The sequence below is a fragment of the Blennius ocellaris genome (assembly GCF_963422515.1).
Source record: "Blennius ocellaris genome assembly, chromosome: 6".
Lineage (NCBI taxonomy): Eukaryota > Metazoa > Chordata > Actinopteri > Blenniiformes > Blenniidae > Blennius > Blennius ocellaris.
The window spans coordinates 22042080-22067653 of record NC_137655.1 but is presented as its reverse complement, the minus strand read 5'-3'; the positions used below and the strand labels follow the sequence as shown (position 1 = coordinate 22067653).

At 43.0% G+C, this 25574-nt stretch overlaps 1 protein-coding gene across 3 annotated transcripts; it reads left to right on the top strand.

Moving 5' to 3' along the window:
* The first annotated feature begins 92 nt into the window (after window positions 1-92).
* tbc1d4 (TBC1 domain family, member 4) lies at window positions 93-25225 on the top strand. Of its 3 annotated transcripts, none has more exons than XM_080497564.1 (23): window positions 93-1131; window positions 7070-7198; window positions 7304-7541; window positions 7716-7960; window positions 9372-9461; window positions 9800-9904; window positions 9986-10118; window positions 10252-10343; window positions 10492-10602; window positions 11552-11674; window positions 12226-12285; window positions 14844-15061; window positions 15551-15712; window positions 17810-17967; window positions 18836-19048; window positions 20389-20550; window positions 20683-20841; window positions 21511-21611; window positions 21730-21873; window positions 23022-23181; window positions 23353-23522; window positions 23757-23933; window positions 24638-25225. In XM_080497564.1, exons 1-23 carry the CDS (start codon window positions 745-747, stop codon window positions 24866-24868), a joined length of 3768 nt encoding a protein of 1255 aa, XP_080353690.1. In that variant the 5' UTR covers window positions 93-744; the 3' UTR covers window positions 24869-25225. The 3 variants fall into 3 exon arrangements, with proteins under 3 accessions (XP_080353690.1, XP_080353689.1, XP_080353691.1); XM_080497563.1 differs by having other exon boundaries at window positions 9986-10127; XM_080497565.1 differs by lacking the exon at window positions 15551-15712 and having other exon boundaries at window positions 9986-10127.
* The last annotated feature ends 349 nt before the right edge of the window (window positions 25226-25574 follow it).

Sequence of the window (25574 nt, the reverse complement as noted above, 5' to 3'; positions counted from 1 at the left end):
GAGGAAGGCGGAGTCACGTCCTGTCACGTTCCACGCCGCGGCTCCGCCGCTCCGCCGCTCCCCCAGCACATGGGGCGGCGGGGCGGGTTCGTCAGCGCGCACACAGCCGCTCCGCCTCCAAGGCGTTGTGGGGAGAAAGGATCGCGGGCGAGAGGCTGCGCTGGAACAGCGACGAACGCGCACCAATGTATGTATCGTATTGTTCTCCGGGGCAGACGGACGGCAGCGCTTCAGCACAGCTTGTGCGCCGCAGGATCTCGGGGCCGGGACGGCGTGGATGCGCCTGCGCTCGCGCGCCTCGGAGCGACGACGCGCCGCGCGTCAAACGACAGCAGATTTCTCCAGGAGGCTTCTTGTGTTTACACAGGAGCCATCCACAGCCACGTTTTTAGGTTGGGACAGTGCAGCAAGAGGGGTGTTTAGTTTTACACCCAGGCCCAAATGCAAACAAGCCCGGAAATACAAGTAGATCTGCTGCAAACCTCTGAAGGGAATAAATCGGATTGCTTTTTTTATTTATTAATTTAAAAAAAACAACACATTTGGATAAAATGGAGAGCACATGTCGAGCATGATGCGAAACGCTTCCTCGTGTCAACTTTAGTAGATGTCGACATGGAAAGTGTTGCAAACTAAACCAAAAAACTGCGCTGCAGGGAATCCTGCACTGGTGACACGTTTGTAGAAATAGTTTTATCCGCCCAGTGGTTTTCTACGCGTGGGCTCGCAGGCAGCTGGGTCGACATGGAGAGTAAGGATGAGAAGGAGAAGTTAGACAGGAGGTTCGCCCTGACTTACATCGGGTGGTCCGCGCTGGACAGGCGGACCACCCTGCCCATGCTGCCCTGGCTGGTGGCCGAGATCCGCCGCAGGAGCGAGAAGGGGGACTGCGGCCCCGTCATGCAGCCCCGGGATGTCCACCTGGTCCTCTGCCCCCCTTTCGTGCGATGCGTCCCCACCAGCAGCAGCAACGCGTCCGTGTTCATCTTCGAGCACAAAGCGCAGCTCATCTCTCGCTTCATCCACAACAGCAATGAGCTCGCGTACTTTGCGTACCTCCTGCGGGGCCAGCCGGACAACCCCGAGTCCGAGATGTCCTGTCACGTCTTCAGGACCTGCGATCCCAACCAGGTAGGCCTGCGCGTAAAAAAAAAACCCCAAACCTAAATAAAACTACAGTTTTTGCATAAGGAAGCCATGCACCAAACAGAAGTACTGGACTCAAACTGATCAGGAGATTTGGATGCAAATGAGGCACATCTGAAAGTCACTTTTCTTTTAAAAACTTTCCAGGACCACAGTCAACCTGTCACCGTCATAACTTCATACATTCCAAATAGGTTGAACATTTTGAACTCCTCCAGGTATTTGTGCTGATGTCAATACTTTCTCACCACACAAGACCAGTGAATGAATGCAGTTTTCTTTAGGCGACATCTCTGTGTATTTACCTTCAGACAAAGGCAGATTAAGTCAATGGGACAAACACGTTTGCCTTGGCATTAAGTATTTAGGCCACATTTTGGTGGGTATGATAAAACGAGCAGACTGGGCTTGTTGTTTTGGCTCCACGTTAATCCATTTCTGTGCTTTTGTCTTCAGAGGATCAGTACTGTGGTCCTAAAGAGCTCAGTGAACTCCAGATCAATAACAGGGATGCAACTTAATCACATTAACAACAAGAGAAACACAAATGTAGAAATCAGTGTGTGTTTTGATTGTATTTCCTGTTTCTGTATTGGGTTGGATTATTATTTATTGTTTTTGCAGCTATTCTGAGCACCTATATGGTACATGTTTTGTTTCTATCAGAAACCATCAGAAATCAGATGCTTCTACTTGGTGCATGTGGTGTAATAAGAAGTGAATATGCACAATACAGAGTCAGCATATTCCCATGCTGATCAGCATGCCAGTCTTGAGTAACATACTAAGATGTTGTAAACAGTCAGGAATCAGGAACTCATCAGTCGGACTGTGAAGATCAATTGTGTTGTCATGCAGTTTGGGTTGTCCTGTAAGTTGACATGAATGTACTCTGATGTCAGTTTAACCTAAATCATTCCCGGGGAAACAAAAAAACAAAAAACGCCAACTCACATTTTTGTATTTTCTCCATTTGATAAGATTTTGAATGTGGTTTTGAGTTGCGAGGGTGTGACCCTGATTGTAATGCAAACCGAAGGCTTACACTTGCTCGTGGTATTCCCATTCCCCACGTGACCCAGGAAGCATCAACAAGTAACGCTCGCAAACAGATTTGGAGTTATGCTCTGATCTGACTGATGCCTGCACTGTATCACATTTCCTGAGGTATGTGCAGAGCTTGAGTACACTGTTTGTGGACTCGTGAGCGATGGGAGTGCAGGCCACACTTTCCTGGTATCTCGCCTTACCGCCGAGCTCCAAGTATTTTGCTGCAGTTACAAAGGCATCCCGAACATACCTCATGCACCATCATTACTCGGTGAAAACTGGTTTGGCCGCCGACGAGAAAGGTGTACGCGGTGGAATGCCTTGGCTAATCTGTCAACAGTATAACTGTTGTTATGTGCAACAGCGGCTTGCAAGTCGCGGGTAATGATTTGATGGTTCGCAGGCTTTAGTCTGTGTTTAAATCTCATTGTGGGCCTTGTAAAATGCTGCAAAACAAACCAAAACTGCATAAATGAAATGATGATTCCAGATGCTGAGTCAGCACTTCTGTGTGCTTTTCCTTTTCCTTTTTGTCCTTTCTTTCCTTTTTTTTTTCTAACCTGAAAGTTGTCAATGGCCCATTCGATACATGGCACGTGTTGCCGAATGTCTTTTGCAAGGTTAAGTTCTTCAAATCAGGTTCGTCCTCCTCGACTAGAAGTACAACTTCTCTCCTGGTGTATGTGAAGGTAAACGTGTTTTGATCCCCTGATGACAGTTTATACACCAGGTATAACTTTGTGACGTTAACTTATTGTTCCTTCTACTTGCACAAGCCCTTTAAAAAAAAAAAAAAAAAGTTTAACCTTTTACTTCACTGACGTGCTGATACTGTGTTACTCTCAGCGAGACTGTGGAAGCAGCAGGTTCACATTTAAAAACTTGCTCAAGCCACCAGTCCACGGTGTGACCTATAGCGTCGAACACAGATGCACCTCGCGTCTGCCTTTGTCCGACTTGGAGCTGACCCACGGAGGAATCTCTCTGGGTGACCCCCTGCAGTCACGTGGGCGCTGTCTGTCACCCAGTGACAGGGACACATAACGAATAAACTAAATCAGGGCAAGAGACTCCAGAACCCTCTCTCTCTTTCAGCCATGCAAGGTTGAACAATATCATTATTCACAAAGAATAACAACACATAGATGCACACTGTTTCTAACTGTATTACAGATTATTATGTTACACACAGAAAAGAAACATATGTGGCTTTGCCCTTGCCTTCAAAAAGCTCGATCTTTGTTACACTTGCCTTTTCATTGCCACAGCAGTGTCTCCACCGCTTTCTGCTAACGTGATCTTGAAAAACAAGAAACTAAAGACGACTGATTCTTATCTGATAGTCCTCCAGTTTCTCTACACCTTTAACATTAAATGAGGAAAGAAAAAAAAAAAGTAATTCCCTAAGATGTAGTTGTATGGAATAATGAAGGCTCCTTGTAACTTCGTGTGCAAATGATTATGGCATGCATTCACTTTTTCCTCCTAGCCACAGGTATATAATTTTCAGGACGGTGTCATAATCACAGGCTCGGGTAAGTTTCTGCAGGCGTAAGGCTAAAACGCAGTCATCCTTGTCTTTTTATCACTTTATTGCCAGAATTCACATTTCATTCCCAGGATTTTGGGGTATTATAAACAAAAGTTACTCTCCTGCTGACTTGACTCGTCGCGAGTTCCTGCCGTGATGTGTGCCTCTCACCTCGTGTAAACCTGACATAAAGGCCTTTTTGTTTTATGTTGGAACTTGAACTTGGTGCGCTGTTGCTGCCCGCTCTCAGGCAGATGGAAAAGCACTGGCTGTAATGAACCGCTGCCACACTCAGACTTAATAATAACAATAATAATAATAATAATAATAATAATACTTGGTGTAAACACAACTTTCTAATTATATTTCACAAGTGTGCTATTTCTGGCCAATAGTTGTTTTTCTGTCTTATTCATTCTTGACTAACTTTTCAGATACATATACATGCATGTGATTGTTCCTTCTTTGGCAATGGGAGTTGCCTTCAGTTTCTTAATGTGTTTCCACTCCTACCCCAGAGATGGTGGATCTAAAAGAGGTCTATTTGGACTTAAATGCAGATGCTGTGGGCTGCCAGTGGTTTGGCTTAACGTTCCCGACTCAAGCAGCAAAAGTGCCAGCTACTTTCTGATCTGATATTTTTAGGGTCCATCGCAGTGAAGTTGGACCTTTTGTGAGTCGTGCACGGAGAGTGCCCGAGCTGTGAGAGGACAATCCTCATGTTTGTTTTCACCTAAGCTCTAAAGCTGCACTCGGCTACTGGTGTTTATGCAGAGCGGCTTTAACTCATAACCAGTGTCATTGATATTTCACAAGGTGGGCGGCGATGAGTGAAAAACCTGAAGGCGAGTTGTGGTGTGAGGATGTCTTTGAGAAAAAAAATTTTTTCTGAGAAATCTGGCTTCCCTCTGTTGCCCAACAGTCTTCTGCTTGTCTGTGCTTGTCTCCTTCCAAGGAATGAGCACCTTCACTGCTTCCGTATCAGGTGGACTACAAATAATTAATTGCATCAAATGGTGGTGAGGCGTCGTCTTACTCATGTATAAAAAAGCAGTTCTTTTAAATGTCAAGACGGCTCTGTAAATTATATATTTTTCCCTCCGCATCCGTCGCGTCTCGTTGTGGTGATCTGACACTGCAGCTGTGATTCTTGGCCAGGAAGGCGTTTCGATTACCTTGAACTCTGAATGAGTTTGTGTTCTCCAGAGTCCACTGTCGCTTTATTTTGTCTCCTTTTCAAGACGGTGATAAATTTACTGAATTAGTCGAACAACAAATTCCCATCTGGTTTTAATTCAGCAATGTGGAGTGTGTATTTTAGAATCAAGGTTACTACTTAAGGTAGTCTTGAGGGCAATCTCTTATTTCACGTATCCTAATTCAAACCCCCCCAGATTTAAAACGCTGTGTTCCCCTCCGGCTCTCTCAACTAGTTCATTATTATTTATGTCTGATGGGCTCCATTGGCAGTAAAAAGCCCTTTTTAGTGTGAATGTTTATTTTAAATCTGGTAGATCTTTATACATATTCTGCAAATGTTGCACCAAGGGTTTTCAAGCAGATTTTAAGATTTGAATTTCCCTCCATCACACTTACAAGACATTGATTGCTTCAAGATGTGTATTTTGAGAGAATATTTAGGTTATTTTTAATAATTTAAAAAAAATTAAAATCCTCACACTTCTCTGGCGGCTGTGTCGTCCTGAACGTCTTTCAGACACACTTGGAGGAAAACAATGAAGTTTTACAACACGTGCTGTTTCTTCACAGCTGAACTCGGAGTTGTCAAAGCTTTACCAGGTTGACACTTGGAATTCCTAAACTCAAGTGGAAATGCCTCTTAGAACTTTAGACCCTGGAACCACTTAAAGTCTCTTCTAACAGACCAGTGCAGGAAATATTTTTTTTTCCTCCACTTTTTAATTCGATGTTCATCCCTTTTTCCCCGCCTCTTCTATCTTACCACATATTGTGTTTATTTTGTGCCCATATTTCCTGTGTCTGTGTGGAAACACCTGGTAATCAGATGCTCAGACCAGAGTTTTGTTCAAGTTTAGACGCTTCTGGGAAAGCGTGTCACTCCCACCACCTGTGCTCCTCTTCATCTGAGCCCAGGCCTCTGTCACCAGCTCGGCTCAGCTCACAGCCTTGAGAAGCCGGGGCACATGGAAAATGGGACTTGAAAATAACCCGTGTCGTCATGGTTGCCCTGCAGGAGACACGCTTGATTTGTGTGTCAAGTACGTAGCTCGTCTTTGTCCGGATGTTTTTCCTTTTTACTTCCAGCCTTTCCTTTCCTGTTTGTCTATTAAACCTCCCACATAAACTTTACATAAACCTTCTCCCTGGTGTGCAACATAAGTATATTTGTTTCACCAGTCAGTCTGCAGCCCTTATCTGATGTGAGATGTGTGCTGTGTGTGGGGCCACTGCTTGTTTTAGCTCTCATTGTTGTTAAATAGAGTGTTTGGCCGACCTTGGCAGAGGTGCTGGTTTATAGATTTGTTTTTAGTCTTTTGAGAACTTGAGATGCCAAAACTTTAGCACATCCACGATTCGCTGCTCTGTGACTTTTCAACTTTTCCCTCAGTCTAAATTGTAAATGGGTCTCAACTGATAAGGTTGGTTTGGCTTGACACTGCTAAGTATTGCTGATTGATTCTGTATAGTTTGCCTTGACCTTTTGGGTTGTTTTTATTTTTCCAGAATGCTTGTTACCAAAGCACGGTTTCTGCTTTGACGGAACTTGCTGTTCCTCCACATGTTAAAGTGCCTCACTCAGTGGAGGAGAAACGGGCTCCCTGACCTTCAAATCTGTGATTTCTTGCCTGTGTCTTGTCTGTTTAGTCCGGCGGAGCGTGGGCACTTCCTGAAGCTTGCCGCAACTTTTGATCTTTCTGTCGCTGAAAAACACTTGAACAAATCTTGTGCTATTTGTTTTCGAAGGTACAATATTAGAAGTTGTAGTATTATATTAGGTTCCATTATTTATCAAAACAGGTTGTAGAATGGGCTTGTATTTGTTATTATCTCACGTCTGTGCTCAAACCAGTCATTGATAAAATGTTATGATTGAATATGTGAGTATATTATACATTTTACTTTTATCTGCTTTACTTTTGAATGACTTTCAGCTGAAATGGTGTCTCTACTACTGACCTTTAATTAAATAATGGTCTTTGCAGGCACAGGCTTTTAAGGGTTACTGCTTTTGATGTCAAAGGGCTTCGCCGAGGTGTTATTTTTGTGTTTTTAAGCTGGAGAAAGGGCTGGGTTGTGTTGGACTTCCTTTTGTCTTTTGTTATTCATTATGTCTCTTCTCTCCACTTTCCTCACCAACAGGTCCCCGAGGTGATCACTAGCATTCGGCAATTGTCTAAATCGGCTCTAAAGGAAGATGCAAAACCCAAACAGGAAGCTGACGAGGCTTTTTATAACTCGCAGAAGTTCGAAGTGCTTTACTGCGGCAAGGTAGAAATCCTGCACACATCCAATATCCTGTGTATTTATTTTTTGTTGTATTTTGTATTTTTAATGCAAAAAAGCTTTAATTGGCTGGTTTTTAAAATATTTCAGGTGACAGTTGGCCACAAAAAGGCTCCAACCACCCTCATAGATGACTGTATCGACAAGTTTCGACAGCATGAGACTGAGCGCAAGCGCCTGCGGCTGCTCAACGGGCAGCGAGGGTCCACGGAGACCGCCCCCGTTGAGTTCCTCATAGGAGAAGAAAGCGAGACGATTTCTTCTGCTCTGAATGTGAAAGTGGATGACCCCGAACCTCCTGCAGTGGAGGACATGAATGCAGGCGGAGGTAAGACCCTCAAGCAAATTAAAGATTCGGGAAAGACTTACTGAAATGATTCAGCATAGTGACTTTAAACTGCAGAGACTTTCAGCGAACACACATATGAGTAGAAAAAGGAGCAATAGCAACATTTGCAACATTCACTTTCAGTGATTTGTGTCTTTGCTGCGTTGGGTCCAGGTAAAGGCATGTCTGGCAGCGGCAGTCAGAGCAGCTTGAGAGGAACATTCCCAGAATGCATCCTGGAGGACTCCGGGTTTGAGGAGCCGCAGGAGTTCCGTACGCGCTGCAGCAGCATGGCAGGCAGTCTGCAGAGGAAGCCGGGCGAAGGAGTCATCATGGGCTCCCAACGCCGCAGACATGCCAGCGCGCCAAACAATGTCCAGCCGTCCGACACAGACAAGAACCGCACGATGCTCTTCCAGGTAGAGGAAGTGTAAATAATGATTGAATGATTGTCGTGGCTGTCAAAACTGTCGTCTAGAATCCGACATACTGATATAGTGTGTTCATCCTCCGTTTAGCTTCAGCTTGTTAGTCATATTACACACCATAGCCTCCATTAGGTCTCCAGACCACCATTCCACATATGATTGCTCAAACTGTCTCAGAAGCTGTAGTTAAAGTATTTAATGGGTTGCTGATAATCATGCACAGTTTTACTCAAAATGCAAGCAAAACCTTGGGATCATCTCTTAAGAAAATCAAGCTGTTTAGCGTCAGAAGAGAGCTACGCAGATTTACATTGACCTGCATATTAGAACAATATTCACTGACATTGTGCTGCCCTGTTTGGGTCCGAGTTCAGGGGCCTTACTATGCCAAGTTTGCATATTCTCCCTGGGCGTGTGTGTGTGTGTTTTCCAGGGTCCTCTCATTTCTTGCAAAAACATGTATTTGAGGCTTATTAGTGAATTTGGACTCCGATGGACTGATGGTCCTTCCAGTATGTACTCTGCTTTCACTCATAGTCAGTTGCAATCAGTCAGAAGTTAGATACAGCAGAATAGAAAGTGAATGGATGGGAATGCTTACAACAAATAGAAAGGAAAGTGATTGTGGTTAGGGTGATCAACATGCAGAATGCAGCAGTACCGAGTGTGGTAATGTTTCATATTGTCTGAAGTCACTCCACACTAACTATATCCTCTTTGTCAATTAGATGAATGGGCAGTTTTTTGCTGTGGGTTACTACAGCTCAATCCTAATTTGACTCGAGGAATTTGATTTCATGCGTGGCACCAGAACACCAAATGCTGTTTTGCGTCAGAGCTGTTTGTCACTGAAACCCAGTCGGTGCTCAGTCCAGCTGCCGAGCTTGTCGCTACTTGCAAATCATTTTTATGTGCACATAGCTGCCAGTTCTAATGTACAGACTGGCTCGCGCTGTGTAACCGCCTCACTTAAAGAGCTGTAACTCCCGTGTTGAATTTGTGAGCACAGTACTACCCCTGTGAACGCCAAAAGGCCGCAACTTTATGAAAAGCACGCGGACTGACTGTAGCGTGAGCCAGCTTCCATTCCTCGCACACCATGCCCGTTTCCTCATGAAGCTAATTTTAAAATCGAGAGCACAACACTCAATCTGATACTCTACATAGCAGTCAATTATGGGAAAAATCATTACTGCAGACTTGTTGACCTCGATTCTGAAAAGCTATGTTTATGTTTGCCATTGAACATGTCTCTGAAGAGCAATACTTCTAACAATGAGACTCTTGACACTGTGCTTGTCTTTGCTTGAAGTGGCACCTCTGATCTGTTAATATACACACATTGTGGTCCTCTAATATTATTCATTATTAATATTATTTTTATTTGTTTTTTGTTGCACAGGTTGGTCGTTTTGAAATAAACCTCATAAGTCCTGACAGCAAGACGGTGGTGCTGGAGAAGAACTTCAAAGATATCTCATCCTGCTGTCAGGTAGGTTCATTTACTAAATGTATTGACTGTCACAGTCTTGCTCTTGTGTTTCCGCTGCACCCTTACCAAAAGATCAACTAACAGATGAAAATCACAAGACATTTTTATTAGCGAGGAAGAGATATATGACCCTTTTACAGCTCCATACAGTCCAGTATCTTCAAATAGACATCCAGCATAAGGATGATGGAGACGGTGGACTTTTACTGATTGAATACAAAGTAGAAAATGTCAAGATTCATTATTATTGAATTGATTTGTACTGTAGTGAGCTGCAGTTTCCCAAAGTGATTCAGGAATGCTCCAAACTTATTCTGCGCTTACTGTTTCTGTTACAGGGAATCAAGCAAACGGATCATTTTGGATTCATCTGTCGGCACCAAGAAGAATCCGGTCCCAGTCAATATGTGTGCTACGTCTTTCAGTGTGCTAGTGAATCCTTGGTGAGTCGGACAAATGGAATGCAAGCAACGGAAGCTTGTTTTTCTGCATGCGTCGCCCTCATGTTGGATTTCATGTGTCAGGTGGACGAGGTGATGCTGACCCTGAAGCAGGCCTTCACCACCGCTGCAGCCTTACAAAGCAACAAGACCCCGATCCAGCTCTGTGAAGCCTGCCCCATGCACGACCTGCACAAGCTCTGCGAGAGGATCGAAGGTGAGCCTCGTGAGTCTGAGTCACACACGCAGCACGTCTCCCCGGCTTCACTCATGAATACATTGATGCATGGTCTGCGTCTCACTTTTAAAGCAAACTGAAAGAGTGCTTTTACTTCGTCCTTGGTTTCCAGGTCTCTATCCCCCCAGAGCAAAGCTTGCCATCCAAAAATATCTCTCCCAGCTGACCGACAATGAGCGGGTTGAGATTTTTGAGCGAGTTCAGGTACGAGTTTCACTAATTTGGCACTTTTTAGAGCAAACAGATAAAAGACATCCTGAAAATTGTCTGATATATTTTACAGATGTTACATCTGCTTCAAAATACAGTGTTTTTGTTCCCAGCTTAGTTTGTTGTGCGTCCGTATCTACAGAGAATGAAGCCCGGGTCTGACCAGGAAGAGAATGAGCTGATGATTCTTCAGTTGAGACAGCTCTGTGAAACCAAACAAAAAACCCACCTGCACATCGGAGAGGCCCCTCAGGTAACTGCCTCCACCTACAGAAAACTTGCAGCAAAAAGCTTTAACTGCAAAAGCTGTATTTTTTATTTCACAAGAGAGAAAACTCCCACTGACTCCCAGCAAAGGATGCCTCTGGTATTGTCTTGCTGAATGAGGCGAAACCTGTTAATGTTAGTTGTGTCGAGAGTTTTTCATTCCATGTAACATGAAATCCATTTCCTTCTCACTCCAGAAGTACACATGATATTTGTTGTCTTTAAGTCTTCCGCCAATGTTGTGTCTGCTACAGTATTTTTACACACATTGACAGATATAACATAACAAAATGAATCAGATAACGAACATCCAAGAAAACTGTGTGTTAGTCTCATTTCTCATCATCATCATCAGAAGACCAATGTCTGATAAATAATTTTTTATTGTGCTGTTTTGGAGACCAGTTGAATAATCTGACAACTGCAGATAATGATGATGATCAGATTTCTCGTGTACATGTAAACAAGCTCACCCACTTCCCTCTTTCTGAATTTCCTGTGGTTTTTAATGCTCAAAAAGCAGTATGACATTTTATTCTGACCAGTATGCTTTTCTACGAATGAAGCTATATAAAGGACTTTAAAATATTAATCTTCATTCTGACTGAAGTTGATGACCCTTATATGACACTTATATTGCTTTTGAGTGCATGCAAAAGTTTCCCGCTCTTAAAACAAAATGCACATTTATTCCTCGTTGCTGAGGGGAAAACATGACATTTAAAGTACAGAAGAATTTTGTTTCTTCAGAATGACTTAGCCTGGGGGATTCCAGGCTAAATGGCAGAACTCCAGAAACAGCTCCTCCCTTGTTGGTTGTTCATTGTGTTATGATCAGTGCTCCGCAGCTGTAACAGGGTGAAAGTTCAGTAATCTTCTCCTTTAATTATTACATTAATTAGTTTGATCCTGTGTCTGTTGGTATTGCCTTTCAGAATGTAGCGAACAACTCGTCGACAGGGGACGGCGCCGCCACCGGCAGCCGCTTCAAACTTGATATTCTGAAGAATAAAGCGCGCACGTCCCTCACCAGCTCTCTGGAAAACATCTTTGCAAGGGTGGGTCACCCAAAAAGTGTTTTTACTGAAAAGTCTTCCCCCGGCGCTTGCCTTATCTTTATTAGATTTTCCTTTTGAAAGTTTCCTTTTCCTTTTTCTTTGTTCTCCCTATTGCTGTCTCTTATTTTTCCACCCCGGAGAGAATTAAACGGCTTTGTTTTGTCCTTTATTTGTGTGCTCGCTCAGTCTGCGTATCAGTTGCTGTTTCTGTGTCATTGTCATCCAGGGGATTTGGATTGACCCATATCTGCCAGTGAGACAGCAGAATAATTCCTTAGCAGTAAGATCCAGGCAATGGGAGACCTCTGCTGCCATCTGTTTGTGTCTCACAGGCTTATCGGAGCAGCGATATGATAAAAATGGTTAAATTAGGAAACATTTGTGGCTTTTTCCTCATTCACTTCCAATTTCGAACAATTTTAACAACAAAACCAGCTGTTTTTTTATTCAAAATTGCAAAATGGTTCCAAAAAAATGTTTTGAATGACTTGTTTGTATTCACCAGTTTGTGTTTTTATCACTTCCTTTTGTGTAATCACGTCTGTCAACAGGGTGCCAGCCGAATGCGGGGCCGCTTGGGGAGCATGGGAAGCATGGGCAGCTTTGACAGAGTAAGTGTCCTTGAGGAAGAAACATGATAATTCCCACAGCCTCAGTCAGGGGACTTTGGGAATTATCACGTTATATACCCAGTAGCTTTTAAAAATCACGTTATACTCCAACTCTGTCCTCTGGAAAGGAGGAGGCGTGACGAGCATACTCACACTTTCATCAATGTCAGCGGGTGGATGGGATGGCGCTCATCTCGCAGGGAGACGTGATTATGAGCAGAATATTCCCACACAGCCTCGTGGTGATGCGGCTTTGGCCAAAAGGCAGAGCCGTACAGCAGGGGACGTGTTTACAGAGCGATCAGTGAACCATTTGAGGTTGTTGCCTTCAGTGTGTAACCGCTGTGCTGAATGTGGAGCGAGTGTGTGATGTCGTCCTTCTGACTCCCCATCAGTCACAAGCAAGTGAAAGAAGTGCGCGACAGCTCACTCTGTAAATGTGTCGCACTCAGAACAATACAAACAGATGATTAATGTTTGAGTCAAATCAGAGAAAAGGGTTTGAATTACTAAAACTTTGCACTTGCAGACATGTGAGAGCTGTTCATGGCTGTATGACTAGAAAATTGTTTATGGCAAGCAGGCAAAACAACATGCAGAATATACAAAATGTCCAATTAGCATGTTTGCCTCAATGGATGTGCAATGGAAAATCCAGAAAAGGACAATTTATCATGAGATTTTGTCTTTATCATGAGATTTATATTTGATCACTTTTTTTAAGTTTTAACATATTTTCCACATTTCCTCTTTTGTTGTTGTTTTTCCCACAATATTGACGTAGCCACACTTCATCTGATTTAACTTTTTGATCCAAATTTTATTTTTTCTTGCTGTAACCTCTCCAATATATTTGTTAACGTCCTCCACAAACACAAGTCCATGTTCTTACATATTGTGTTTTATTCTTCTCAGTTGTTCGGGTCATCGTCCAGTTACTTCATAGCAGATACAAAGTTTTAAAACTTGCAAAACCCTCATTTAAATACAAGTGTTGTGAATCAGGCTAGTATTTTTAGTTGATACGGTGAATAGAGTCCCATGTAAATATATTCCATTGCACTACTCCAGCAGTCTCACAGCGCTTAATAGCGTTTGTCACGTTCACACCAAACAGCTGCTGTGACCGACCACCGTGGAGAACAATTTGGAAATCCTTGGGACTGGGAGATGACCTGCTCCACCAGCTGAGCTACAACTTGTTAAGTCATTAAATTGCTTGATATTAGTGAGATGTCTTGTGTTTTTAGTGGTCACTTTTTCCTGGAGGTATGAGCTCCAATAGAGATTCACTGAAGGCCACAATGTCCTACTAAACTGTCATAATACATATAATCTTTTTATTGTTTTATGTCCCAAATCTCCTATTTTCTTCCTTAAAAATGCAGAAAGAGAACATGCAAACACAGAAATGCCCTCAAGCCCTACCCACACTCAAACTAAGGACTGCGTACTAGATTACTTTTCACAGCCTGAAGTAAAGGAACATGCGCAGTGACTTGAAACCACACGTTTCCAAATACCTGAAAATAGACTTTGACGTATACAATTTGTGCAGTTCCTCTTTAAAAGTGTGTCGCTCGTAGCTGCGAACACACAGACACATGAAAGAGCCTCCCCGTGCTTGTCATATGGCCGACTTTGCCTCGTGCGTCTATCCTGCCATGTCAGTCTTGCCGCAAATCGGAACTGTCAAGTGAGGAAAATCTGGCCTTGGAGTGGCAGCTCTGCAGGCTGAAGGACTGAAGTAAGCTGCTACATCTTATTATTTGTCCTCCATATCAATCAACATGGGCTCTCGGAGATGCTCATACTTCTAATTTATAGTTGCAATAACACAGTTTTGATTTATGCAGTGCATTTGAAGGTATTTCAAGATATACTTTGGTTATTAATAATTTATGTCTGAACCATTTCTGTCATATTGACAGACCGAAAAGTCTGTTTGCTTTGGAGTTAGGTGAGTCAGTAGACTTGTGGGTATTTTGTCAGGATGTGCTGTCCTGCAGGGAGAAAGAAAAAGAAGGAAATTCCTGTCATAAGTGTCTGCTGAACCATGTCTGTCCTGGCTTTGTCGTCTGTAAGAGAAGAAAACGTCTCACGAACATTAATCACGTGCACAGTGAATGAAGCAGATATGATGATATTGTCATGTCAGAGCGTAAAGAGGAAGGTCTCTAAAAAATAAAAGCATGGAGGGTGGGGAGAGGAGGGTTTTCATGTAGAGGTCACTTCCCACCAATAGTCTGAGCTGCTGTGAGTCACAGGACATCGTCCATTAGAATACAATAGATGTGGGAGTTGTACCAACAGGGCATGAGGCAGAACTGACTGCAAACGTGTTGAGTAGAGAAGTTGAACCTGGACTTGAATGGGTGAGTGCAGCCATGTCACTTCACAGTTTGTAGCTTTTGTTGCGATCTTGGATTTCCTTTCCACTTGTTTCAGCCGTTCACGCGGTTGTGCAGGCATGAAAAAAACACAATCACGGTGAAATCCTGTCATTGTGCATTTCTTTTGAACGGATTCACACGTGTCTGTGCCTCTGCCCTCCTCAGCAGGACGAGGAATCCCCTGGCCACTCTCCCCCGGGGTCTCCCCCTGCCTTCCCCGACGAGGATCCGGAAAGTGGGCAGCAGTTCCGCCGGCGCGCTCACACCTTCAGCCACCCGCCGGTGAAGAAGCGCATCTCCTTTGACGGCCAGTCGGCCAGTCAGATCAGACAGGCTCCACTTCGCAGACAGCAATCTGTGAATCAGGAACTTCTGCAGAGCAGGTAGGGCAATCCAACCAGCCGGCGCCGTTCTCGTCTATGTGTGGAAAGGAATGGTGCATCGCTGTAGTTCTGCTGCAGGAGGCCATGTTTTGCACATGTTTGCAACTCTAGACATATTTAATAAGGGAGTGAGCTTCTGTGTGACGTCTGAAGCTAATCCTACCGTTGCTTACAGAATTAGATTTCAATGCTTCTCTTTTAATCACTTTAACAACTTTAACCAAATGTTGAGTTGACTTTTGATGTACGCACAAGACAATGTAATCTATTTGCAGCTCTTTGATCAGTTCAAAACCTCCTCACCTCCTGCGCCACTGTCCTGGAACAATAGCATCATACATTTCCTGTCACTGTTTTGATCCCTCACAAGTTCCTCAGTGTTTTTTTTTTTTTCTTTTTTCTTTTTTCTTTCTGTGCTCCCACCAGAAGCTCTTTCGATTGTGTAACGATTGTTTTTATTTGTGGGCATTTCATGTTTGGCCTGCCCAGTCCCGTGGCTGTATCGAGAACACGCAGTGTTTCGGAGAGCGAGTCCTCCTTCAGCCTCTCCTCCTCCTTCTCTGCCCCCACTTTCCTGAAAAGCTTTTACCAGGGCTCCCTGGGCTCCCTGGGCTCTCTGGGCTCTCTGGCAGACAGTGGGAGTCTCAAGAGGTGAGGGGCTCTCAAAACAACCCCCCCCCCCATATTTAAACCTAAACACACCGACAAGGGACGTGAGAGGGGGGATGCGATGGGGTGGGAATGGAAACTGTTCTCCTGCTGGGAGGGAAGTACCCGTTGTACCTGTTGGCTGTCAAACACGTTTAACCCCCAGCTTCCCTGTCCTGTATCTTTCTACCTTTATTCCCCTCGTCGACACACACCGACTTTCTATTACTAAAAAAAAATACGTTCCAGCTATTTTTAATTTCCCCGTCGTCTTTGCAACGGGACCTGCACCCTTATTTTGTGTTTCACTCAGGAGGAGAAGGGAAAACTGACACCCCGTTTTTTCGGCTGTTGTACTTGCATGTGCATTTGAAGCCTTCTGCACGGCAAACTGCATTTAACATGGACTTATAGCTTTTAATAACTCTTATCTCACACCGTCTGATCAACACAGCTGACAAGGCAATTCACGACGCCGAAGGAATAAGCATCAGGCGAGTTCAGCCCACTGATGTGTTTCTATATTCAGATGTTAATATTCAGACGAAGAGAAGAAGACACACATTGAGTCTGGCTCATTACTTGTGCGCTGTCTTGACAGGGTCCAGGTGTCCTGGTGGCAGAAAGGAAAGGTTAACATTTCCATTATGAATGAGATTCGGTGGAGCAGACCTTTGTAAAATATCATTTCCACAGGATGTTTAATTTATTCTGGCAGCAGTCCAGTCTTCTTCGTGTCTACGTTGAAAGTGAGGTTAAAAAAAAAAAAAAAAATGACAAGATCTTCAGTAGAAAATCTCCACTCGGAGAGAGGCCGGGATTTGAAATGTGAATATACTTAAGATGGTCAAATTACTTTACTTTGGTTGATTGTTGTTTATTGTCTGTGTGCAGGACTTGATGAACAGGAGAGAAGTCGACTTTAGTCTGTGAAAGAGTATGTTTTTAAAGTGCAAAGCAGCTGCAAGCAAAAGTGTTGTCTCAGTGACATTTGTCTCTGCAAGGTCATTTCCTGTTTTTCTTTGGCCACATGATCAGACGGTACAGGCTCTGGTGTGCTGACGACGCTCATTCACTGCTGTACTGTACAGTGAAAACACAAATGAAAAATATGTTTCTTTCAAAGGAATCAACATTTTCAAGTTCAACAGTTACTCATAAAATGTTAATAGTTTATTTAGACGTGGTTATCATATTCAATTATCAGTCATTATTTGTACACTCACTCCTACACACGTTACAAATCATGTGGCTTAACATTAATGTCTCAAAAATACTTTGTCATATTTTATCATTTCACGCAAAACAAAGCATCATTACCTCTGTAAAGAGAGACTTCACTATAAATAATATATTATTGCAGCACTGCAGTGGAGCACATTTGGTTCTATGAGTGAACCTAATAAAAGTAGCTGGTGAGGACGGATTGCTGTCAATTTATGATGTTTTCATCAGTTGCGCACATCTTTACCCACATTGATTGTTGCCTCCTTTAAAGTCTGCAGATTGTCGACATTTCATTAATTTACATATTGAGATGTGCTCCAGTTATGATTTCTACATAAGTCGGTATAATTCAAATAAGGCAGTGTTATTAGAATCAGGGTTGAAACGATCACAGCTTTTGAACCTGAAGATATCTCTACGCCTGGATCGTATGACTCCAGGAAAGTGGAACATTCAGAGTGTGATGGAATACAGTTTCTTTTTTTTCATGATCTCTGATGTTTCCCTCTAACTCTCTAAGTAACTCAAGAAGCTTCTTTTTCAGATAACAAACGAACGAGCATGCATGCAACTCAGTCCTGGCTGATACTTGTCTGAAGACTCATTATGAGCTGTTGCTTTATTAACATGGACACTGGGAATCACCTGATGGCTGCACACACGTCTTCCCTCAGCATGTTCAAGGTTTATCTGGACCATTTCTCATCTGCTGAGAGCGCCTGTTGATGAGAAGCTTGTCAGAGGTTTCTTCTGTTCTGTGCGCTGACGGACTTGTGTGCCTGCATTTATAAAAGAGTGCTAAGAGAGTGTGTGTGTAAGTTGACACCTGACTTGTTGATCGGGTGTCTTTGACGCTGCCGTTCTCTCCTGCAGCAATGGGGAAGGCAGGAAGAGGACCCTCTCTGGTTGCAGCAGTGACTCGTTGAGTGGAGGTCTGCCTTTGACCCCACGCAGGGTCTCCTGGAGACAGAAGATCTTCCTGAGGGTCGCGTCACCCATGAACAAGCCATCTGCCTCCATGCAGCAGACAGGTGCGGTAACACGATCCTCGGTACATGATGCACAAACGATACGCTTTGACTAATCCTCAAGCGCATATTATGTGTGAGCCGTTGTGAGCCGAACATTACTATTCATTTTGTAGTTGTATTTGTTTTTTTATTTAGAGAGTAGACACCATTTCTATCATGTTTTCATTAACCCATTAAATATATTTAAATATAATGAAGCATGATTAATAACCTGTGAGACTATTTTCTATATAACTGAACTTTCTATTCATACAGGGAAGACATCCTTTAAAAAAAATTTTTTTTTAAACAATTTTGAATCTTTTATTATAATTTACTGTTTAGGCCAGGCCAAGTGATATAAATGAAGCGACAATATCTGTGTTGACGCTAAGCTAAGCGGGGTTCTAACTGCTCATTTAGAGGAGACTTTCCCATGTAGATCCCTAAAACAGGATGATTGACATAAAACCTGTGCCAAATCAAACATACAAATAACATGATCTGCTTTGGCAGCCCCGGGAGAACTATTACTGTTTTCCCAGCTCTTTCCTGAACTGTTGAATTGTTATCTTTTTGCTTTGTGGCTAATTTTATGTAAGTGCTGTTCGGTTCTGGGTGTTTAGAGTTACAAGTAGGATTTTTATTGAAGCGGTCGCCTCATGGGATTAATGTAACTAATCATATGTTCAGCAGAGCAGTGAGACTGAACAACATATACTGTACATAAACCATAATAAACAGCAACGATAAGACACTGTGAGGTTTTGTAGAGCTGCAAAGCTGAGAGATAATATCAAGGTCTGCCTTTGCATCAAACAAGTTTTAATCGATATTTCGGGGGAAAAAAGACCTGAAGTGTATATTGCCCATGCTTTTTCTCCATAAGACCACTGTGATGTTGGGGACCTGTTGCCCCTTTCCCCTCGTGCCTTGAACTCAAATTTGGACAATTTGGGGCGTCTGCTGCCCCGGGGGGGCGATCAAGTGTCTGAAGGAAGGCCGAAGAGGACGGCAGCTGACTACCGGGCTCTGTGGAAGACCGCCATCCACCAGCAGATCCTGCTGCTGCGCATGGAAAAAGAGAACCAGCGACTGGAGGGTGAGGATGAGTCACTGTTGTGGACATGCAGCTTGATATACAGCCCAGAACAAAACACTTCCGAAGAACATAGCGTCCATTCCATATTGTTTCACTTACATTACTTTCAGTGTGTAGTGATGTTTTTTTTTTTTTTTTTTTTTCACACTCTTGCCACTAGTGGTATTTATAAATCGTCATGGGGCAGTTGTTGTTCACACTGGTTTTCTATTGTGAAGATTTATCTGCGCATGAAAGTATTTATTACAGTAATAACTTCGGCACCCCCAACCCCCCATCTTTTCGCCTCAGCTGTCGCCAAAGATTTACACTATGTCCTCGCCACACGCTCCAACACTCAAAGTTGTGTTTTTCCCATGCGATGCTTTATGACGGTGGTCAGAGATGGAAAGCTCGGAGTTAACAAGTCTTTAAACTATCATTTGGGAATTTTCTTTTGTTTGTTTTTTTAGCTGAGCTAACTTTAGAGTTTTTGTGTTTGCAACAAGTATAGTTTCACTGTTATCAGTAGCCTAAATAATATCATTAATAACTCTGTTAAACATGTCAATACACTGCACACTAGTCCAATTTTTTAAAGACTCACCTTCCAATAAATTAAACTCCACCTTGGAAATTACTGCACAAATAACCCGCTATTCATATGAATAGATTACAAGAATGGAAGCAGATTTTATTATTACCATATCACCAAAAAAGTGCAGTTGTGGAGTGTTTTTCAGGCTTGATTTGTACCTGCTATGTGTAATTTTTATATTCTAAACACCAACACACCTCTTTCCTCTTTGTTTGCTACTATGACATCAATGCTGGTCTGAGGACCAAACACTGAATAACTATTTTCAATAGAAGGTAAGCAATACAAAAGGAGCCCTTGGGATCAAGGCAGATGTTTTGCATGATTCGGGTAGCTGGTTATTATGCTCGTTCAGTCTGGCCTCTTTTGTTTGCATGTTCAGGGATTATCATACTTTAATGGTGTTTGTGCTTCTATTTGTCCTCGTACCTCTCCCCGCTAATTTTTCTGTGGCGTTTCCATTTCCCCAGCACAACAAGGTCGTATAGTGGGAATAAATGGGGGCCATGGGGCTTGTATTCATTGCCATATACTTTCCACGTGAGCTCATGAATACAGTTAAAAGGTGCAGGGGTCTCTGTGTATACTTTGTGCTTACATGTGATGTTCTCGTTTGGGCGAAAGCGGTTCTTTTAAGTACACGCCTTTTCATCATTTTACTTGCCATGGTTTTATAATGTGCCAGGGAAACCTGAAAGAACACTATAATGTTGCATATGTTCCCTCATTTTGTGTGTATGCTGGGTTTTTTTTTGTGTTGCAGCAAGCAGGGATGAGCTGCACATTCGCAAGATGAAGCTCAACTACCAGGATGTGAGCCAGTGCTCCAAAGATGCACAGACAATGTGGGAGAAAAAACTGACGGCCCCGGGCAGAACGACGTTCCCACAAGACATGGAGAATATGTATCGCACACTCTGCCAAGGTGAGGTCTGTATGTGTTTGAGCATAGAGCAGAAGAAAAGAAAAAGAAAAAACCTAATCTAGGGCAATAGAAGAACTACTGTATTAAGAGTAAAGCTTGAAACTTAACAGCATTATTCCTGGTTTTGAGCAGGACTTCCAAAGAACAGACGCGGGGAGGTCTGGTTGCTCCTTTCCCATCAGCACCGGCTGCGACACCGGCTGCCCCAGCGCCAGCACGCACCAGACACCCCCTACTACGACCTGCTCAAGCAGCTCACCGCGCAGCAGCACGCCATCCTGGTGGATTTAGGTGAGCGCCTTGTAAAACCAGGTCTCTGTGCTCAGGTAGAGCAGAGAAAAGTCAATCGTGGAACATTGCAGAAACATTTCTACATTGTGATTAGAAATGAACATGTATAATTTAGGATTTACGATGATGTCAGATACTTAACAATTAGTCCAATTGTCCTATCGGTTGTCGATATGAGTCCATTGAATGGGGTGGCTTGCTATTTACAATGTAAGTAAATGCAGATAATAGTAACTAATACTTTCTTTCAAGTTTTGAGGAAATTACTTTTCCTTGAATAGGCTTTATATGTAGCAGTGATGTCATGTGATTTGTAATGTAACGTTATGATGGCTCCTCTCATGTACAAATAAGTACAGGACACTTTCTAACTTTTGGTCAGTTATTGTTTGCCATTATTGTTCGACGGACAACAAAATGTTATATAATGTTCCATTATGTTATAAGAATGCGAAATAAGTTAACTTAAAAATGTGTACTTTTTATTGATCCCTTGTTCTGTTGTGTTGTGATATGTTATGTTATGAACAGTTATTGTTGGAGAAGCCACTGTGGAAAGGTTCTTTTGGATTTTTAGATTTATTATTAATGATGAGAAAAGCACTAATAAAACTGTTTTAATCACTTTTTTGACTATTACTATTCTTCTACTACTGTCTCCCTCCTCAGGCCGGACCTTCCCCACACATCAGTACTTCTCAGCACAGCTTGGCGCCGGGCAGCTTTCCCTCTACAACCTCCTGAAAGCCTACTCTCTGCTGGATACAGAGGTAGGGACTATAATTCCATTGGCTTTTCGCCCACAGTGCTCTGCTGCACGACTAAACTGTGATGACCATCATGAAACCTGCAGCACAAAACAAGTGTCATTCTCTTTGCGCCTCACAGGTTGGCTATTGCCAAGGAATCAGCTTTGTGGCCGGTGTGTTGCTGCTCCACATGAGTGAAGAGCAGGCGTTTGATATGTTGAAGTTCCTGATGTACGACTTCGGCATCCGGCGGCAGTACAGACCTGACATGGTGTCTCTGCAGGTTAGTGGAGTGAATCTGTGACGTTAATGTGTTGTGTTGAAAGTTAAACTTGTGACGTTCTCCCTACAAGTTCCTGCTCTGAGCTGCTTCACCCTCAGAAATGGTTAATCTCAACTTTGAGGAATGCAAATTTCGGTACAAGTAAACTCACAAGAAAAGCTTGATTTGAATATAATGGAAACTAAAACTTTTTGCCTGTTATTTTTGCATTCAAACTTGCAGATTCAAGCAATGTTTCCAAAGTCAAATTGTACTAATTATCACATCAGATTAAAAAAACAGAGAAATAGATCCTGTATTTGCTATTTTAATAACACCCAATATGAAATTACCAGAAGCAATACAAAGAATACAATTCCAACTTTTTTAATTTTTGTGTAACAAATCACACATATTAGTTTGTTTTATTGAAATGAATTAAATTAAATTAGATTACAATAATAATACAATGAAAAACATGAAGGGCTTCAACACACACATTTCGGTTTTTGTTCATATTCACTCAGTTGATTATTTCAAACATTGATGAACAACCAAACAACTAACAGTTGATAAGTGTCTCCACCTCTTTGTGAAACCACACCTGCTCTGTTGAGCCTCAGTTAAATATCAGCTGACCTCACATGAGTTACAGCATTGGCAGGCGTGGTAATGTTTAATCAGGTAACCATTTAGCAAGGCAGAGCTCCCTCTTCACTGTGGCTCTGTTTGAGTAATCCCGAGTGTTTTTTTGAAGACTGGAAGAGTTTGTGCCCTTTCCTTTGTGAAGCGCTTCAATACGAGGAGGTGAAGGTACTTGTTGTGTTCGTTGGAAATTGTAAGTGTGACGACAGCCTGCTTGAGCTAACTTCTGCTTCTCTCTTTTTTTTTTTTTTTTGGCCTGCTGTGCTTTTCACAATAACGTGTTGTAAAAGAATACGGCTCATAAAAGGCCTGGCCTTGATGCATGTCTGAGCAAGTCTCTAAAATATCTCTTGTAATATTTGAGGAGATCCGTGGCTGATAGAGGTTAAAGTGCCAAATAGTAATTCTTAGATTATCTTGTGATACTGTGGACCTTGATAAACCAGTTTGTTTCAATGCAACATGTTTTGACCTGAGTGTGTCTTATCTGTTCAAGTGTGACTGTGCACACTGTGTTCTCTTAGATTCAGATGTACCAGCTTTCCAGGCTGCTGCACGACTACCACAGAGATTTGTACAATCACTTTGAGGAGCACGAGATCTGCCCGAGCCTCTACGCAGCGCCGTGGTTCCTCACGCTCTTCGCCTCACAATTCCCCCTCGGCTTCGTGTCCCGCATCTTTGGTATATTTTTGGAATAATGTCCTCAGTGTTTAAACACGCAAAATGCTCAAGAGCACAAATTTTCTATTTTTCTTTTCTCTTTTTTTTAAAGGAGATGGATAATTACTTTGATATTGATATAACCTCAAGGGAAATGCATTTAAAATAAAATGTGTGTTCTGTTTTGTTCAGATTTTGTGTTCGTCCAAGGGTTGGAGGTGATCTTTAAAGTGGCCCTCTGTTTGCTGAGCAGCCATGAGGGCGAGATAGTGGAGTGCGACAGCTTTGAGAGCATCGTGGACTATTTGAAAACGACACTCCCCACACTCACTCAAGCGCAAATGGAGCAGACCATCGCTAAGGTACACAAAGTGGAAAAATAAAAAAGGCTTTTCATAGCCTCGGCTTTAAAGTCATGGATAATGTATTATCTTCTATGGTTGTCTTACAAAAATACAAATATTTCAAGTGGGTACACGCCATGCGTAATGTAAAACTAGATGATATAATTCTTGTGGTTTAGTTTTATCAAAATAATTCACTTGACATAAATGCAATCAACTTCCGTCTCTTTGTGTCTCCTGTCGGGCTCCCAGATCATGGAGATGGACATATCGAAGCAGCTGCATGCTTATGAAGTGGAGTACCATGTCCTGCAGGATGAGATGTTCGACGCCGGACCGCTGCCTGACGACTCGGACCGCCTGGACAAGCTCGAAAAGACCAACACACAGTTGAAGAAACAGAACATGGATCTGCTCGAAAAACTTCAGGTGACGAAAAACAAAGACTCTCATTTAGATCTTTGAACAAGACTACTCACTCTTAAGACTAGTCGATACTGGTGGCTTGGTATCTTGAAAGAAAAGCGGGTCTGCAGTATTTGTTGAAGTAAACTTGAGGCTCCAGAGGAACAAAGTTGCAAAGTATCTCTTCATATGTTGGATAGCAAATGCTTGGCTCCATTCACATGCATATTGATTATTATTGTATTGAAGGAAGGAGAGAACAGTATCAGTCAGTGGCAGTTCCTTGTCCTGCCCATAGATGGCACTAAAATATAATTTAAAGACACAATGGGACCGATACAAAAGGACTGAACGCTGCATGCTCTCCAGATTCATTTCAGCAAATATGTGAATCTGTTAAGGACTGGTAAACTCATTAATGAGGGTCCTCATACTGTTAAATGTATAAAAAAAAAAGATAATTGCAATATCATATATCAGAGCGTAACTTGTGTAATGTGACAAAGGCAAATTACAAGACTGCTAGGCCTGACTTGGACAAATTGCTATTTAAGTCAGTGTGTTCAGATCCTATCCTACAGTTCAGATACCAATTTTATGTGTTGCTGACTTCTGGATGAATTATCTGAATTTTCACCCTCTATGTGTTTGTGCACACCCATCTTACGCAACCATCAGATGTGTAACACAGCCCATATATGCTGAGGTTCAGTGTTTGCGTTCTCCAGGCTGCTCGGCAGAAGATCCAGACGCTGGAGACGAGCGTGGAGAACTTCCTTTCTCGGGAGAGCAAGATGAAGCACGTGATTCGCTCTCTGGAGCAGGAGCGAGCAGCTTACCAGAAGACCATAGAACGCATGCGCTCGTGCCTTCCCCCTGACGCCCTGACAGATGTGGAGATGACCCAGATCAAAACAGGACCCAATGGGAAAGCCAAACCCGCAGCCAAGAAGCCCTGATGGTAAGCAGGGGCCTGGCTGCTCCGGGCAGACACACGGACAGACACTGAACTGAACAAGTGGAGGCGGCTTCGCGGAAGGACGCCGGGCTCCAGTGCGTCGTCGTGCTGCTGCACAGGAGCAGCGGCGTTTTGTAAATGTGTGGCATCTGGACTTGAGACTTTGCAGACTCTATTGGAAATATCTACGTGATATTTGTCAGCAGATAAATGATGGGGCGGGGAGGATGGTTTCAGTTGTATTCGCAAGCAGACTGTTTCCACCGTGTATCAGTACTGCCATTAGTCTGTTTCACTGCCAGTTTAAAGGTGAGAGCAGGATGCACTTCATTCTTCACTTTTCAGATCGTTTGCGTAATCAGGGGTGTGGGTGGGTGGGGGTGGGGGGGTTATAGATTGGCAGAAATGGGAACTGTCTGCCTCTGTGGGTTTTTACGAGCACTGCCTTGATGTGTTTACTTCCCGTCTCTGTAGCATCACAAAAACAGTGAACAGAAGGTGCCTGTTGCTAAATAATCCTTTGGGCCTCAGGGTCAACTTATAGCCATTACCAGTGAGTATGACGCCGGGGTGGTGACAGCATTGCTTTTTGTTGTCTCTGAACTTTTGTCTGTGATGGAAACGTGGCCTCAGGCTTTTTTTTTTTTACATGGCTTTGTAATTTCCTTTTTATTCACTTGAATATTTCTGTGAATGTAACGTCACTC